Genomic DNA, 13,685 nt, shown 5'->3' with positions numbered 1-13,685 from the left:
TTGACTTGGATTTGTGTGTTGCAAGCCTCAGGTCTTCCTTTAAAATGTGCTTTGCATATCAGCCATAATTTTATTTTCATATTAAAAAACACACCAAACTTTGTTTTTCTGATCATAAAGATAAAATTTATTATTGCAGTTTCAGAAACCCATATTGTGGCATTAAACAAAGATGAGTTATATTCTAAAAACATGGTGCCTCAAATATTAGTCTGATGGTAAATTCCAAAGTATTGTGATTTAGAGGGATTTGCTGCTATAGGGACTCTCTGCTAAAGCCCAAATCATCAGGCTAGGAAACCAGTTGACAGCCCCTTCCTAATCAAAGCAGAGAAGTTGGAATCTATTGACATATCCAGGCAAGGGTGTATTTTGAATTATTAATATTTTTGAATTAATTCAGGTTTAAAATGTTTCTTTGGTATTTTTAAAAACATAATATAATGGAAGGAATCCAATCTTTTCGTGGACATTGTATAGCCACACTATCATCAGTAATCATTTATGCACTTCACAAGTGTTGAATCACTAAATTGTATAGATTGGGGCTGGATTAATTAACATGGAGGCCATCTAATTTAACCTTGTTTCACAATTAGGAAAATGAATATCAGAGGAGGTTATGATTATTCGGTAGTGGAGTCTGGATATATTTGAAGTTCATTTCTGTTTCTTGTCAATGAGGAGATATGGTTCAGCTTTTGGTTTAACATCTAGCTGTTTTCTTGCTAGCTCACCTGTCATTCAAGCTGAGACCCAAAATGCTGCATTTACACTTTGCTCTAGGGTCCAACTCCATCAACCTCAGGAACTGGGAAGACATGGGAGCTGAACCCAGCTCTGCCTCCTCAGATGGCCAGATGCTAGAAAGAAGTTGAATTGAGCTGACGGAGCACAGCATTTAGCCAGTATGCCATTCTCTCTGTGGCAGAGATTCAGGAAAGCTGTCAGAATCAGCGAAAGCCAACACAGAATTACACAGGGACCCTGAAAGGCAGATGCAATGTGTGGTGGTGAATGCAGGAGTTGACCGTATTACATTGCCATGCTGATCATTTTCCAAATGCCCCAATCCCTTGCACATCTTCACGCCTCTGTCATTCTGTTCTCTCCTCCTATAGCACCCATAGCTTCTGATGAATTAAATTCTGATAATTTGACTTTTCATTTGAATGAGATAGCAGAGTCTATCATTACACTCTGCAAGTAGCAGGAAAATGTGATTCCGGTGAATGGCATAAGAAGGATTCAGGAAAAAAAAAATAGCAGCCTGAAGCTTTGCTTCATCTGCTTAACAAGATCAAAATAGGCATCTCTGCTCTCCTCTGGTCTTTTCCTCATGGTCACAAAAATATTGTTCCAGCTCCAGAGAGCTTGTCTGTATGTAGAGTGGAAGAAAGGTGGTGGAAAGGTACAAGCCTCTTTTGCCCTTTGTCTAGGAAAACAATCTTCCCTCAAAAGTATCAGAGTCATGCTCCACTGACCAGAATCATGCTCCCTGTCCAATCCTGGAGGGGAAGAATTCTGGGAAAGTATGGAGTTTTCTTGCGGTAGATGCAAAGAAAATGGGAATGGTTTTGGATGAGTTTATTTATAACAGGATTGCAGCACTTCTTAAGCCTAGGGACTTAACGGCAATGATGTGGTCAGGTCTTTCTAAGATGTAGGATCTCTTTATAACAAGACTGACTGACTCTCAAAGGATCTCAGTTTTTAACTTGAATATTCCTATGCCAGTTTTGTTTCAAGTAGAAACTTCTAAAAATGTGATTTATTTTCTGTTTGTTGAAGTAATGCCTTATGTATGCGTAGCACTTTACTGTATCAAGTGCTTCATAATGTCATTTTGATCCTCACAGAAATTCATAATATATAAGTGACTATCCCAGCATTATAGAAGAGAGAGCTGAGTTAGGGAGGTGGGTTCAAAGAGCTCATACAAATTGAGACTTGAGCCAGGCAGGTGGCACACTCCTGTCATCCTAGTGACTTGGGAGGCTGAGACAGGAGGATCCAGAGTTCAAAGACAGCCTCAGCAACTTAGCAAGCTCTCAAGCAACTTAGTGAGATTCTTTCTCTAATTTGAAAACAAAAACCAAAAGAAAGCCAAGCCCAGTGGCACACACTTATAAACCCAGGAGTTGGGAGGCCAAGGAAGGAGGACCATGAGTTGAGAGCCAGCCTCAGCAAAATCAAGACACTAAGCAACTCAGTGAAACTGTTTTAGTCAGCTTTTTGCTGCTGTGCCTAAAAGACCCGAGCAGCACAAGAGTAGAAGAGGAAAATGTATTGGGGGACTCATGGATTCAGAACTCAGTCCAAGGACAGTTGGTTCCATTCCTCGGGGCTCAAGGTGAGGCAGGACATCATGGTGGAAGAGTGTAGGGAAGGGAAATGGTGATCAGGAAGCAGAGGGAGTGAGTCACGAGCGACAGAGAGAGAGAGAGTGAGAGAGAGAGAGAGAGAGAGAGAGAGAGAGAGAGAAAGTCTCCACTTGCCAGATACAAAATGCATACCCCAAAGCCACGTCCCCAATGAACTACTTCCTCTAGCCACACCCGACCTACCTCCAGCCATCACCCAGTTAATCTCATCAGAGATTATTTCACTGATTAGGTTAAGGCTATGCCCCAATCATTTCTCCTCCAAACCTCCTTGCATTGTCTCACACCACATGAACGTTTGGAGGACACCTCACATCCAAACCATATCAAAGACCCTATCTCTAAATAAAATACAAAATGGGGCTGGGGATGTGGCTCAGTGATGGATGCCCCTGGTACCCACCCCCAAAACCAAACAAACAAAAACACCTGGGACTTGAATCTGGATAGATTTGCTATATCATCCTCACGTGTCTTTATCCTCGTATGTGCTGTGGACAATAGGTTTTAAGACACGTGAAACAGGTTAAGTTCAGACTGAGTCTACATGGGTTACATTTTGGAACCGTAGGCACTGAATAAATAGTTTGTTTAGAGAAATATAAAGTGTCTTCTGTTTGGGTGACAGCATGAAAATCTTTTTTTTCCTCCCCTTTCTCAGAGATCCTCAGCCAGCAAGTCTCTTGGTGCTCCTTCCTACGGCAGATGGTCCAGTTCACAGCCACATCAGGTAATATGCTCTTTTTAAGAACCTCCACGTACTTGTTTTCCTGGAAGTGTGTGCTTGAACTTGCAATTGCTTTTTTACCCGGCGACTGTGGGAGCTACCAGGTTCTTGTCTACTCTCTCCATAAATGTGGCCCCTCTTGATAAGGGGTTGTGCAATTCACTGTGTCAATTACTTTCTTCCACCTCAATTGGATTCCGGGCTTGTGAGGAGGGCAGTGAGAGAGGAAAGTAAGGAGTTTGGAACGGCTGAAGTGCCCCTTCCAAAGCCCTCCTGGGTGGATAACAAAGAAAAATCATCAATTTCACCATTATTGGAAATTAAGTTTGCTTCATTTTCCCTCAGTGAACAATGTCCTCTCTGTACCTTTTATTCCAGGAAATTGTGTACACACACACATATATGTGCCTTCACATGTGTGGTACATGGTCTCTCTGCAAGTTGATACATGAATATATTTGGAAAAGGTACTAATATTTCCAAGGATTGCTTTTGTGCTTAGTTTTTAGCCTGATTAACAACCCCTGTTGAGGTTGATAAATAGAGAGCATTATGTGCTTTTTTTTTTTTTTTTTTTAGGTAAAGTTAAGCTAATCTTGGTGTGTTATCTATGTGTATGAAAAAAACAGGGTCTTTCCTGTGGGTGAGCAGGTTTTACAGGGTACAACACTGTGACATTCGTGGTCACGCCTTCCAATTCTTGAAGCTTCATGTAGTTGGAACACTGGCTTTGTACTATCCCCTGGGGAGGACAAATGTTTGCATCACCTACTAGTTATGAGATCAAGAAGAAATGAACTCCCATGTGTCCTGTGAGTTCTTGATTCAATTTCCTTCTCAGACTTTTCAGGTCACCTCAGGTTCTGCAGTGATTTTGAAGACAAGCACGTTATCAATACTTTATATTCACACCCCCCCTTCCATTTTATGGACTTTCTATGAAATAGAGTATGGGTGCTAATTTACTCCAACTTCAGCATAACAGGAGAACTTTTGGTGTGCTCATTTTTACCTTTTGTTTTTCAACGACAAATTGATATTTTCAGTAAATAAAATTAATAAGAAAAAATAAATTATTGCATGATGCAGTATTGTATCACAGTGCCTATTTCTTACCTTGAATGGGTTGGTGAAACTTGAAGTGAAGGTGATGGCTCTGCCCCCGCTGGCATGGGTTTTGTGAGGATGCTGTACCACCTGCTAACTTTGGAAGGACATATTGCTTCATGCATTGGAGCTGAGCAAGGGGGCAGATGAAAGGGGCAGATGTCAGAAAACATAGGTTGCTTTGAATATCCAGGTTCCATTTATTTCTTACCAAGTAGCCCTAGCCAGAAGGTGCACAGTGGGGTAGGAATATTTCTGAGCCCATTCTGAGGCTTTCTAGGGCCAGAGTTGAACAAGTCACACCTCATCTCTCAGCTCTCACCCTGAAAAAGTCTTTTGGGGTGTTCTAATCTAATCTTTAGTCTAAGGCAAGAGAGACCCAGAGATTGAAATTGTTTATGATTATATGAATTTATTTGTTCTCAGAGTCTAAGAGTTTCCCAGAACTCATTCCGTTTTACAAGTCAGTAAGATCCTTCTGGATCTTTTGGGGAAACTTCCCAGTGAGATAATCCAATGTTTCTTTTCTGCAAGTCTGTGCTGATCTTGGAAAACTGTGCATGTGAGACGATGAAATAAGGAGTGAAGACAGAGAATTTGGGGCAGTCCTTCTAATGAGAATATACACCCTTTTAGTTTTCTGTTGTTAAAATGACCATTATGGGGCTGGGGCTGTAGCTCAGTGGTAGAACACTTGCCTCGCACGTGTGAGGCACTGGGTTCTATCCTCAGCACCACATAAAAATAAATGAATAGATATTTTTTTAAAAAAAGAAAATCTGAAAAATGTTTTTTAAAAAAATGACCATTATATTATGAAGTCATGGAATTTTTAGATGGCATTTGTCTAGTTTTAATATCTGAGGCCAGTTAAAATAGTGGCTGTCCTATAAATATTTACCAATTTTTATCTTTGAATATTTACGGTCTTTGAAATTCAAGAGTGGATGAGGTATCAAAAATTGGTTTCAGAAAAAAAAAAAAAAAAGGAGGTTTTGCCCGGGCATGGTGGCCGCACACCTGTAATCCTAGCAGTTTGGGAGGCTAAGATAGGAGGATCGTGAGTTCAAAGCCGGCTTCAGCAATGGCAAGGCACTAAGCAACTCAGTGAAACCCTGTCTGTCATAAAGTACAAAATTGGGCTGGGGATGTGGCTCAGTGGTTGAATGCCCCTGAGTTCGATACCTGGTATCCCCCCACCATAAAATGGGTTTCATTTTTACGTGTCACATATAGGAAGAAATGTGCTTCTATGCCATGGATGGGGGGACTTTCAACCTAAGAGGTGTCTTTTTAATTGAGGGACATAACTGAGTGGCATTTCAAAATGGTACCCTGGTTAAAACTAATATTGCTGTTGTTTCTTTTTGGATTGAAAGTTCACTTTAATGATAAGTGGAAGGAATTGGCCATTGTGGGTGAGACTCGATGTTTGTTCCTTTTCTTGTAGATCCACTTCAGGCTCTCTTGCTGACTAACTTCCAAGTAGGTTGTTTCAATGGAAAAATTGGTGGCAATTAGGAAGGAAATAGACAGGGAAAGCCTAGGATATTCCTCATCCTCTCTGTCTGCTTGGGGAAATTTCTTTATAGGGTCTGAGCATCTGGGTGGATTAGCTCCTAAGAGGCAGCCCTGTAACCTCTGTGGCCTCTGACTACAATATCTTTATCTGTTGAGGCCCCAGAAAAGATAATGGATACCTTTACCCTTCCCTGTTAACTTGTTAGCTCTTTCAAACCCTTGTAACTAGTTTTCTATATTAAATTCCTTCTCTTGCATTGCCTGATATGGACTTTTGTTTTTTTTCCTACAAGTTGGTCCAACTGTTTTTGAACGAATACATCTATCATAGCATTATGTGCTTCATTCTTTTGTTCTAATAGTGGCGTTGTATTTTCTACATGTTATGTGACTATTTAAAGGATCACTAGCCTTACAGTTGCTGAAAACTCTGAGATTTATTCTCCTGAGGTGGCCTGGTGGGTGGTAATCCTTTTACACCCCTGTCCCACACAGAATAATTATTCCTCTTCTTTGTTACTCATGTGCTAATCCTTCCCTTTTAAATTTGTGTTTTTGCAAAAACCTTTGTCTTTTGTGTTTGCAATATAATAGGCTTATCAGCTTCAGTCTTTGAAAATACCTACACAGATTCTCAGCCTGAGGTTGAAAGTACAACTGCTATGTCTATTCCAGTTCCCATGTCTTCCTCTGATTTTTGGCATCAGCAAAAATATTTTATATATATATATGTGTGTGTGTGTGTGTGTGTGTGTGTGTGTGTGTATAAATTTTTTTTTAATTGAGTTGTAGGTTTATATTCACTAGAGTCCAAGTGGGCAAGTGGGTCTTACATTTTTTGTTTTCATTACTTGTAAACCTGAGATAGACACAAACATAGATAAAGTAATAAGTAAGTCAGCACACAGATGAATACTTGCCTGTTATGGAAGTATACTCCTATAAGAATTAAATAATCACTGTTCCTTCTCAATCATTATCATCACTGCTAGCAGTTATTGAGCATTTATGTGGTGTCTGCTAATTTCTTCATGTGCAATATCTTATTTAGTCCTCTCAATATCTCTTGGATAAAGATGTCATACTTTCACAGATGAAAGAACGGACAACCTGAACATTTAATTGACTTGTCCAATGACACAAGGTTAGTTCTGTCAGATTCCAGTGCCCTGTTTCCTTACCGTATCTATAAAGGTTTTAGAGGAAACTCACTGAAAATAATTTTAACCAATAGTTATATTTTGAACTGACCAGAATATAGCATTTTTGGCCTTTAGATACTTGTTCTGTTTTAAAATTATATTTGTATGATTTTCTTTGTTGGGAAAGGGCTCATTGATTTTATTATAGGTCAGTCTAGTTGCAAAAGGACAAATTGCAAAGTGTAGACTTTAATATAGTTACTAATATGTTTTTCTTTTGAAAGGAATCATTTTGTGCTTAATTTGGAATAATTTGAAAACACACTTGTAAGAAAACGTTTTTCTTCTCATTGCATTGTAAGTAATGTAGTATAAAGTTTTATAAGCTTATGAATATCTATACCAAATAAAAGAGTCATTAGAAATAAATGAAATAGACAAGTGAGAGTGGTGATTAGCTGGCTGGTATCTTCATATTTGAAATGCACAACGATAAACTAAAATGTGATAGGTTTGCTATGCATGTTATATATTTCCTTTTTAAAAAGTTTCTTACTTCTCTCCATATCCTCCCTCTCATATTCAGAAAATTTCTTATGAATATTAATTTATCACTTCATGCTTTATAAATTGAAAATTTTTCCTTTGAAAAATGGATACCAATCTAAGTCCTGTGCTTCTACAACTTTCAATGTAAAGGTTTGGTCAACAGTGATTGATTGATAGATGATTTATTAACTCCTTGGTACACTATGTGTTTATAGTCGTCCTTGAGATGTGAGAACCTTAAATTTTGTCTTATTAAAAGTGAAAACCAAGCCTGGTGCGGTGGCACATGCCTGTAATCCTGGAGGCTGATTCAGGAGGATTGTGAGTTCAAAACCAGCCTTAGCAGCAGCAAGGTGCTTAGCAGTTCAGTGAGACCTAGGGTCTAAATAAAATACAAAATAGGGCGGAGGATGTGGCTCAGCGGTCAAGTACCCCTGAGTTTAATCCCTAGTAACAACAACAACAAAAGTGAAAACCATACCTATAATCCCAGTGGCTTGGGAAACTGAGGCAGGAGGATCACAAGTTTAAAGCTACGCTGAACAATTTAGCAAGGCCCAGAGCAACTTAGCAAGACCCTGTCCCTAATAAAGAAGGGGTGGTTGGCTGGGGATGTGGCTCAGTTATTAGGTGCCTCTGGGTTCAATCCCTGGTATTAAAAAAATAAATAAAAGGTGAAACTCAGTGAATATTTTTTTAAATGATATAATGTGTTCAGATGTAACAATTGACTCAAGGAATTTCAGATTGTCCAGTAGTGTCTTGTAGTAGCAGAAAACACTGGCAAGACTCAAGGCTTAATTTTTCAGGTACCAGGAAGGATTCATGTTAAATTAGGGAAGCAGAGAACTTTTTTTTTTGTTTTACTATTTTTTTTATTTTACTTTCTCTTGCGCAGTAAGAGAAAGAAGGGGAGTGTGTCTCACTATTAAAAAGCTACGATGAGTATTTTTCCTGGATTGTCTCATATATAGTTTTTAGACCTCATACTAGTACTCTTCAAGGAGTAGGGGCTCATGTAGTTTCTGGTGGCTACATGAATGAATGAATGATTTGTATGAAATAGTAACAGAAATAGAATAGAAAATGGAGACTTCAAATCCACATTTATCAGTTTTTTCTTTCCTCAAATCATTAGTTTCTACCGTCTCTTTACCTGAAGTTAGCATCAAAGCTGATTGTTATGGATTGATTAAGGTACAATTAATTTACTCTTCTTTGGTGAGGGGAAATTCCCATCATTACCTCAAATATTATGGTGCAAGAAGTACAGGTGGACAGAGACCAGGACAGTCCATACTCTGAACCATTGGTCAATCCTGATATTGTGCTTTTATATTATCTATGTTCTACACTGGGGATTAACTTGGCAGCCTTGAGATCTCAATGATGAACCTAAATGTCAAGACTATGTGTATGGTTGCTTGGTTTTGTGGTATCCATGGAGACAAATGTGAACTCCCAGTGTATTTTGGCTCAGGATTCTAAACAAAATTGACCCTCCTTATCTGTAGGGGATTTGTCAAACTATATGCTTATAATTTAAGTAGATAGAAAAAAATATTTAGATGTGTATTTGTATCTGTATATCTGTAATACTTACTAGCCAATGACCATCAGGAACAGATATGTGTTCAATATCAGGGCTTTTGGTCTTAGTATGTCCCCCAACATTCATACGTTCAAACTTAATTGCCAATGAGATAGTATTAAAGAGCTAGGGCATTTGCGAGGTGATTAATAAAGTTATGAAGATTTAGTCCTCATGGATGGGATCAGGACCCTTCTAGAATGACTGAGTGAATGGTATCAACCCTTTATATTCATTTCATCCCACTCCCAGAAGGAACAGCAATAAAGTTTCATAATTTCTGATAATTTCTTTACATGTTCTATCTCATTTAACCCTCTCCATATGGTAATGATATTGAGAAACAGAGAGCAGACTCTCACAAAACTCTACCAGACCTGCTAACACCTTGCCAATTTTGGACTTGAATCTTCCATAACTGTGAGAAAATACAGTTAAGTATTAAGTTACCCAGTCTCTGGTATTTTGTTATAATAACACAAATACACTGGTATAGAAATCAGTGCCAAGAAGTAGGACATTGCTATGACAAATAGCTGAAAATATGGAAGCAAATTTGGAGCAAAACAGTGAGTAAAGACTAAACTAATTTGGAGGAACAGGCTAGAAAAGACCTTAGGTATTTTGTTACGGCTGCATGAAGATAGCACATCATGGAAAGGAGGGTTTGTGAGTAAGGGGAGGTTATTAGGATGTGTTTGTTATGGGACCTGGTTAGATGATTTTGATGAGAGTTGAGAAAGAGGGGTTCGTTGAGGTTTGAGTAATTTTAGGAAGTGAGGGAAGTTCTCTGGTTTGGTATCTTAATAATTTTATCCAGAAGGATAAAGGAGCCAAACTAAAGACATAAGTAGTAAAGAAGCAGTGGTCACTAATGTTACCTGGGTGAGGGGGGATGCTTGGTCCCTTTTGTGATTTAGATAGTGACATTGTTCTTCACTGTGCTTGAACATGATTATGGAGTGGTCTTGTTTTTGTCTGGTTCAATTACAGTCATGAAGTAACTCGTCAGATCTGTTGTTGGTGTTCTGTGAAAAGTTTTTGTTAAGGAGATAACTCCAGGTTCTGTACTTTAGATAGCTGTCTTACACACAACTTACATGATTCATATGATTATATATAGAGAGAATGGAAGGACTGTGCTGTCTTTCCTCAGGCTTGCATTTGTCCTATCATTTGCATCCATATATTTGAGATTCTGACCAGAATCGCAAAGTGGCAATGCCCTTAACTAAAATTTACATCTAGGTAACATCCCAGCATTATAAATACAGACAACAAGAGAAATCTGAAGTATAATTTCTTATGCATTTGTAAACCATCTTACTTACAGAGAAGAATAAAACTGGAAAAGCAAATTGGATATAATATGAAACCTCATTTGTAAATGAGACCTTGGAATTTTAAATAAATTCATAGAATATGGAAAATTCGGTCTGATTTTGTCAATTTTTGTCTCCAAAGATTGCACCCTAGTGAACCCTGCCTCCTGGTACTCACAATTCTATGTATTTTCCTCTCTTTGGAGCTCAGCTAGCCCTGTCACTGGCTTTTGATCAGTAGAGATATCTTATCTATGTAATACCTGCCAGACAGTGACCATCAGGAATAGACATGTGTCCAAACATATTTGGGATTATGGTCTGACACTGCATCAGTTCTGACCCTAGATGCTAAGGGATCTTACAGTTTGGGCCTTGTGCTCATACAGTAATCATTCTAAGAGAAGCTATATGCCAGATGGATTCCCAACTGTCTTAAGAATGCCATGCTCTCTGTGTCCAAGCTAGTGTTGTGGACAGGCCAAGTGGAAGGAGAGCTGACCGGCCAGACCCCAGCTGTTTCAACAATCTCAGGAGAGATGTTGAACATCTGAGTCAGATGGTCTCCGATACCGTTTGACTGCAACCCCATAAAAGACCCCAAGTGAAGGAACTCAACTCAGCTGGTAGTTGGTTAGGCAGAAATAGAGAACTGAAATAACCTCATCTTCAAATAGATGTTACTGTTATCCATACTAATGACTAGAAAAGTGTTGGCAGTATAAAGGTCAACTATGCTGGGTTGAATGAATTGTTCATATCGATTTGCATTGATCATACCTCTTATATGAAAATGAATACTATCTAGTGTTTGAAAAAGAAGTTTTACCCTCCCATCATCTTTTTATTATTCATTTTCTGAACACATATTTTCAGACACATCAATGCCATTTTAAGTCTCATTTAATGTTCACTCAGGTTGAAGGATTCAGAAATCATGTGCTGCACTTTTCTTGCAGTGTTGACTGAAGGAGTGGCTGAGGTATCGTGAAGACAGTAATGCTCATCAATTATTATATTTGGCCCTCTTCATTGCTCCTGGGATTGTAGGACAGTTTGGGCCAATGAAATACTAGTAGAAGGGACATGTTTCTTTTCATCTGATACATTAAGAACCTATCTGTAATTCCCTATTTTTTATTACCTGATAAAACAAACAAGCAAACAAACCAGGTGTTCCAGATAGTGCATTTTTAATATGATAGAATCTCTACTAGACTGCATCCCTGGTAAATGAGGGGAGCACAATCCCTTGTGAATTCTTCATAGACAGTTGCATGAACCAGACAAAAATCTTTGCTGTTCTTAAGCCACTGAGACTAGGGGTTAATCTGCATCTATATTATAGTCTACCCTCTTGGGATGATTACAGCAGGCTTTAATATCCTATAACCTCCATCACAACTACCGCAGGCCATTCAATATCAACTTGCAATCTATATAAAAATACATGATATGATTTTTTTGTGCAAACAGAGCTTTAAGACAGAATTTCTGATTTGATCTCCAAATAGATTTCTACCTGTGAATCAATGCAGAAATTTTGGCATTATTGTATTTATTTGGGTAATTTGAGAACACTTGATATGAAATTATTGTCGGATTTGGTTGTTTTCCATTTTATTTTTGATAGTAATTTGTGGCAAGTTAATAACATAATGTATTAGGTGATTTAAAATGTTTATTCAGTCATTATTAATGAAAACATCTAATATTTTTCTCTTTTAAAAAGTGTTTATGATGAGCCTGGGATTATAGATAAGTGGTAGAGCGCTTGCCTAGCATGTGTGAGGCACTGGGTTTAATTCTCAGCACCACATATAAATAAATAAAAAAAAGGTCCACCAACAACAAAAAAATATTTAAAAAAAATGTTTATGATGAAATTTCCAGACTCATATGAAAATAAAGGGAATAGTGTAATGAACCCCATGAGCACCTTAACTCAACTACAGCAAATTTCAACTTGTAGGCAATTTTGTTCCAAAGAAGTTATTCTGTTTTGATTATTCTTTATAAATATATAACAATAATATCCTCTTCCCTCACCTCCAAAAATGGATCCAAATTTTCTCTGAACACTTGTATTCCATGTTCAGGATTATATCTTCCATAATCATCACTAACTTTCTTCTGTTTGCTAGAATGGCTTATTGATAGGGTGGTCATTCTACTTGATTTGTTCTGGACAGTCTGAAGTCTACACTTTATCATAGGGTAAGTATCAATAGCATACCCTTTCATTCATTCAAAAGTATCCTGATTTGGATGACAAATTATGTGGTTACCCTCATTATTGGAAAGTTGGGCCTGGGGCTGGGGTTGTAGCTATGTGGTAGAGCGCTTGCTTAGCATATGTGAGGGGGCAGAGGGTTTGACCTTTAGCACCATATAAAATAAATAAATAAATAAATAATAAAGTTGTAAAAAAATAGAGTCCACCATGTGGATGGATCTCGTTTAAAGGAAAAATAAGGGGGGGGGGCATACTATTACTCTACCTAATTCTTCTAAGAGGATATTATTGTCATTCTACTTCTTCCATCCCCTAGAGTTGGCTTCAAGACTCAGAGAAGTCTGAATCAATCAAAAACCATCAAACTCTTACCCAACATTTATCTCTGTGTGCTTGCAGAGTATTCAGTGTCTAAAGATCACTGGCATCTGAGGACGAGCTACAATGATTTGTTAGACCCCATGTGAAATATCAAAAAATTTGAAAAGATATCAAGAATTTAAAGATGAAGAGAGTTCAGGCATTGAAGGAAGTGTGAGGTCCTTCCACAGAGGGCCCTCTATGACAGCAGAGGCAGTAGACCTGGGAAGCTGACCATGGGCCTACCATACTTCTCCCCACTTGCCACAGTCTGCCTACTTCCAAATGCTGGCCAATTCTAGGACTACATTCCTGCGTCACACCCTCTGGTGTTATCTGCTTGGTCACTTTACTCCTCAATCCCTCATAGATGTGAGCCCTGGTCTGTCTAGCTGTCCTGATCATCTATTCAGTCCTTCCTCATATTAATGAGTGGCAGAGCCAGAATTTGGACATGGGTGTGCTTGATTTCAAAGTAGACGATTATAACCTTTCCGGTGTTCTGACTCTTAGCCCTTTATAGCCTACCAGAGTCTTGACAGAGTTCTCTCCCCGGACCAGGAATCCAAGGCATGGGATTTAAGCTTTCAAGAACACATGACACAGTTTTACTCTTCTCCATGTTTTCGCTGGTCACCAGGAATTTCTGCCATGCCCATCAACTCAACTGTACCTTCTTACTGTCCATGTCCCATCTTCCTCATTAGGACTGTGTTTGGTGACTCTGGAAAATGGAATAGGTCAGG

General features: G+C 38.6%; 1 protein-coding gene across 7 annotated transcripts in view; it reads left to right on the top strand.

Annotated features, from left to right (window-relative positions):
• Rbms3 (RNA binding motif single stranded interacting protein 3) overlaps nt 1-13,685 on the top strand; it is a 1,318,386-nt gene that overhangs the window by 264,074 nt on the left and 1,040,627 nt on the right. For all 7 annotated transcript variants that reach the window (XM_040289897.2, XM_078038251.1, XM_040289900.2 and 4 more), the window contains exon 2: nt 3,046-3,114. In XM_040289897.2, the coding sequence (XP_040145831.1) occupies nt 3,046-3,114 (69 nt within the window). The remainder of the gene's footprint in view (nt 1-3,045; nt 3,115-13,685) is intronic.

The sequence above is a fragment of the Ictidomys tridecemlineatus genome, chromosome 2, assembly GCF_052094955.1.
Source record: "Ictidomys tridecemlineatus isolate mIctTri1 chromosome 2, mIctTri1.hap1, whole genome shotgun sequence".
Taxonomy (NCBI): domain Eukaryota; kingdom Metazoa; phylum Chordata; class Mammalia; order Rodentia; family Sciuridae; genus Ictidomys; species Ictidomys tridecemlineatus.
This window is presented reverse-complemented; position numbering and strand designations above follow the sequence as displayed.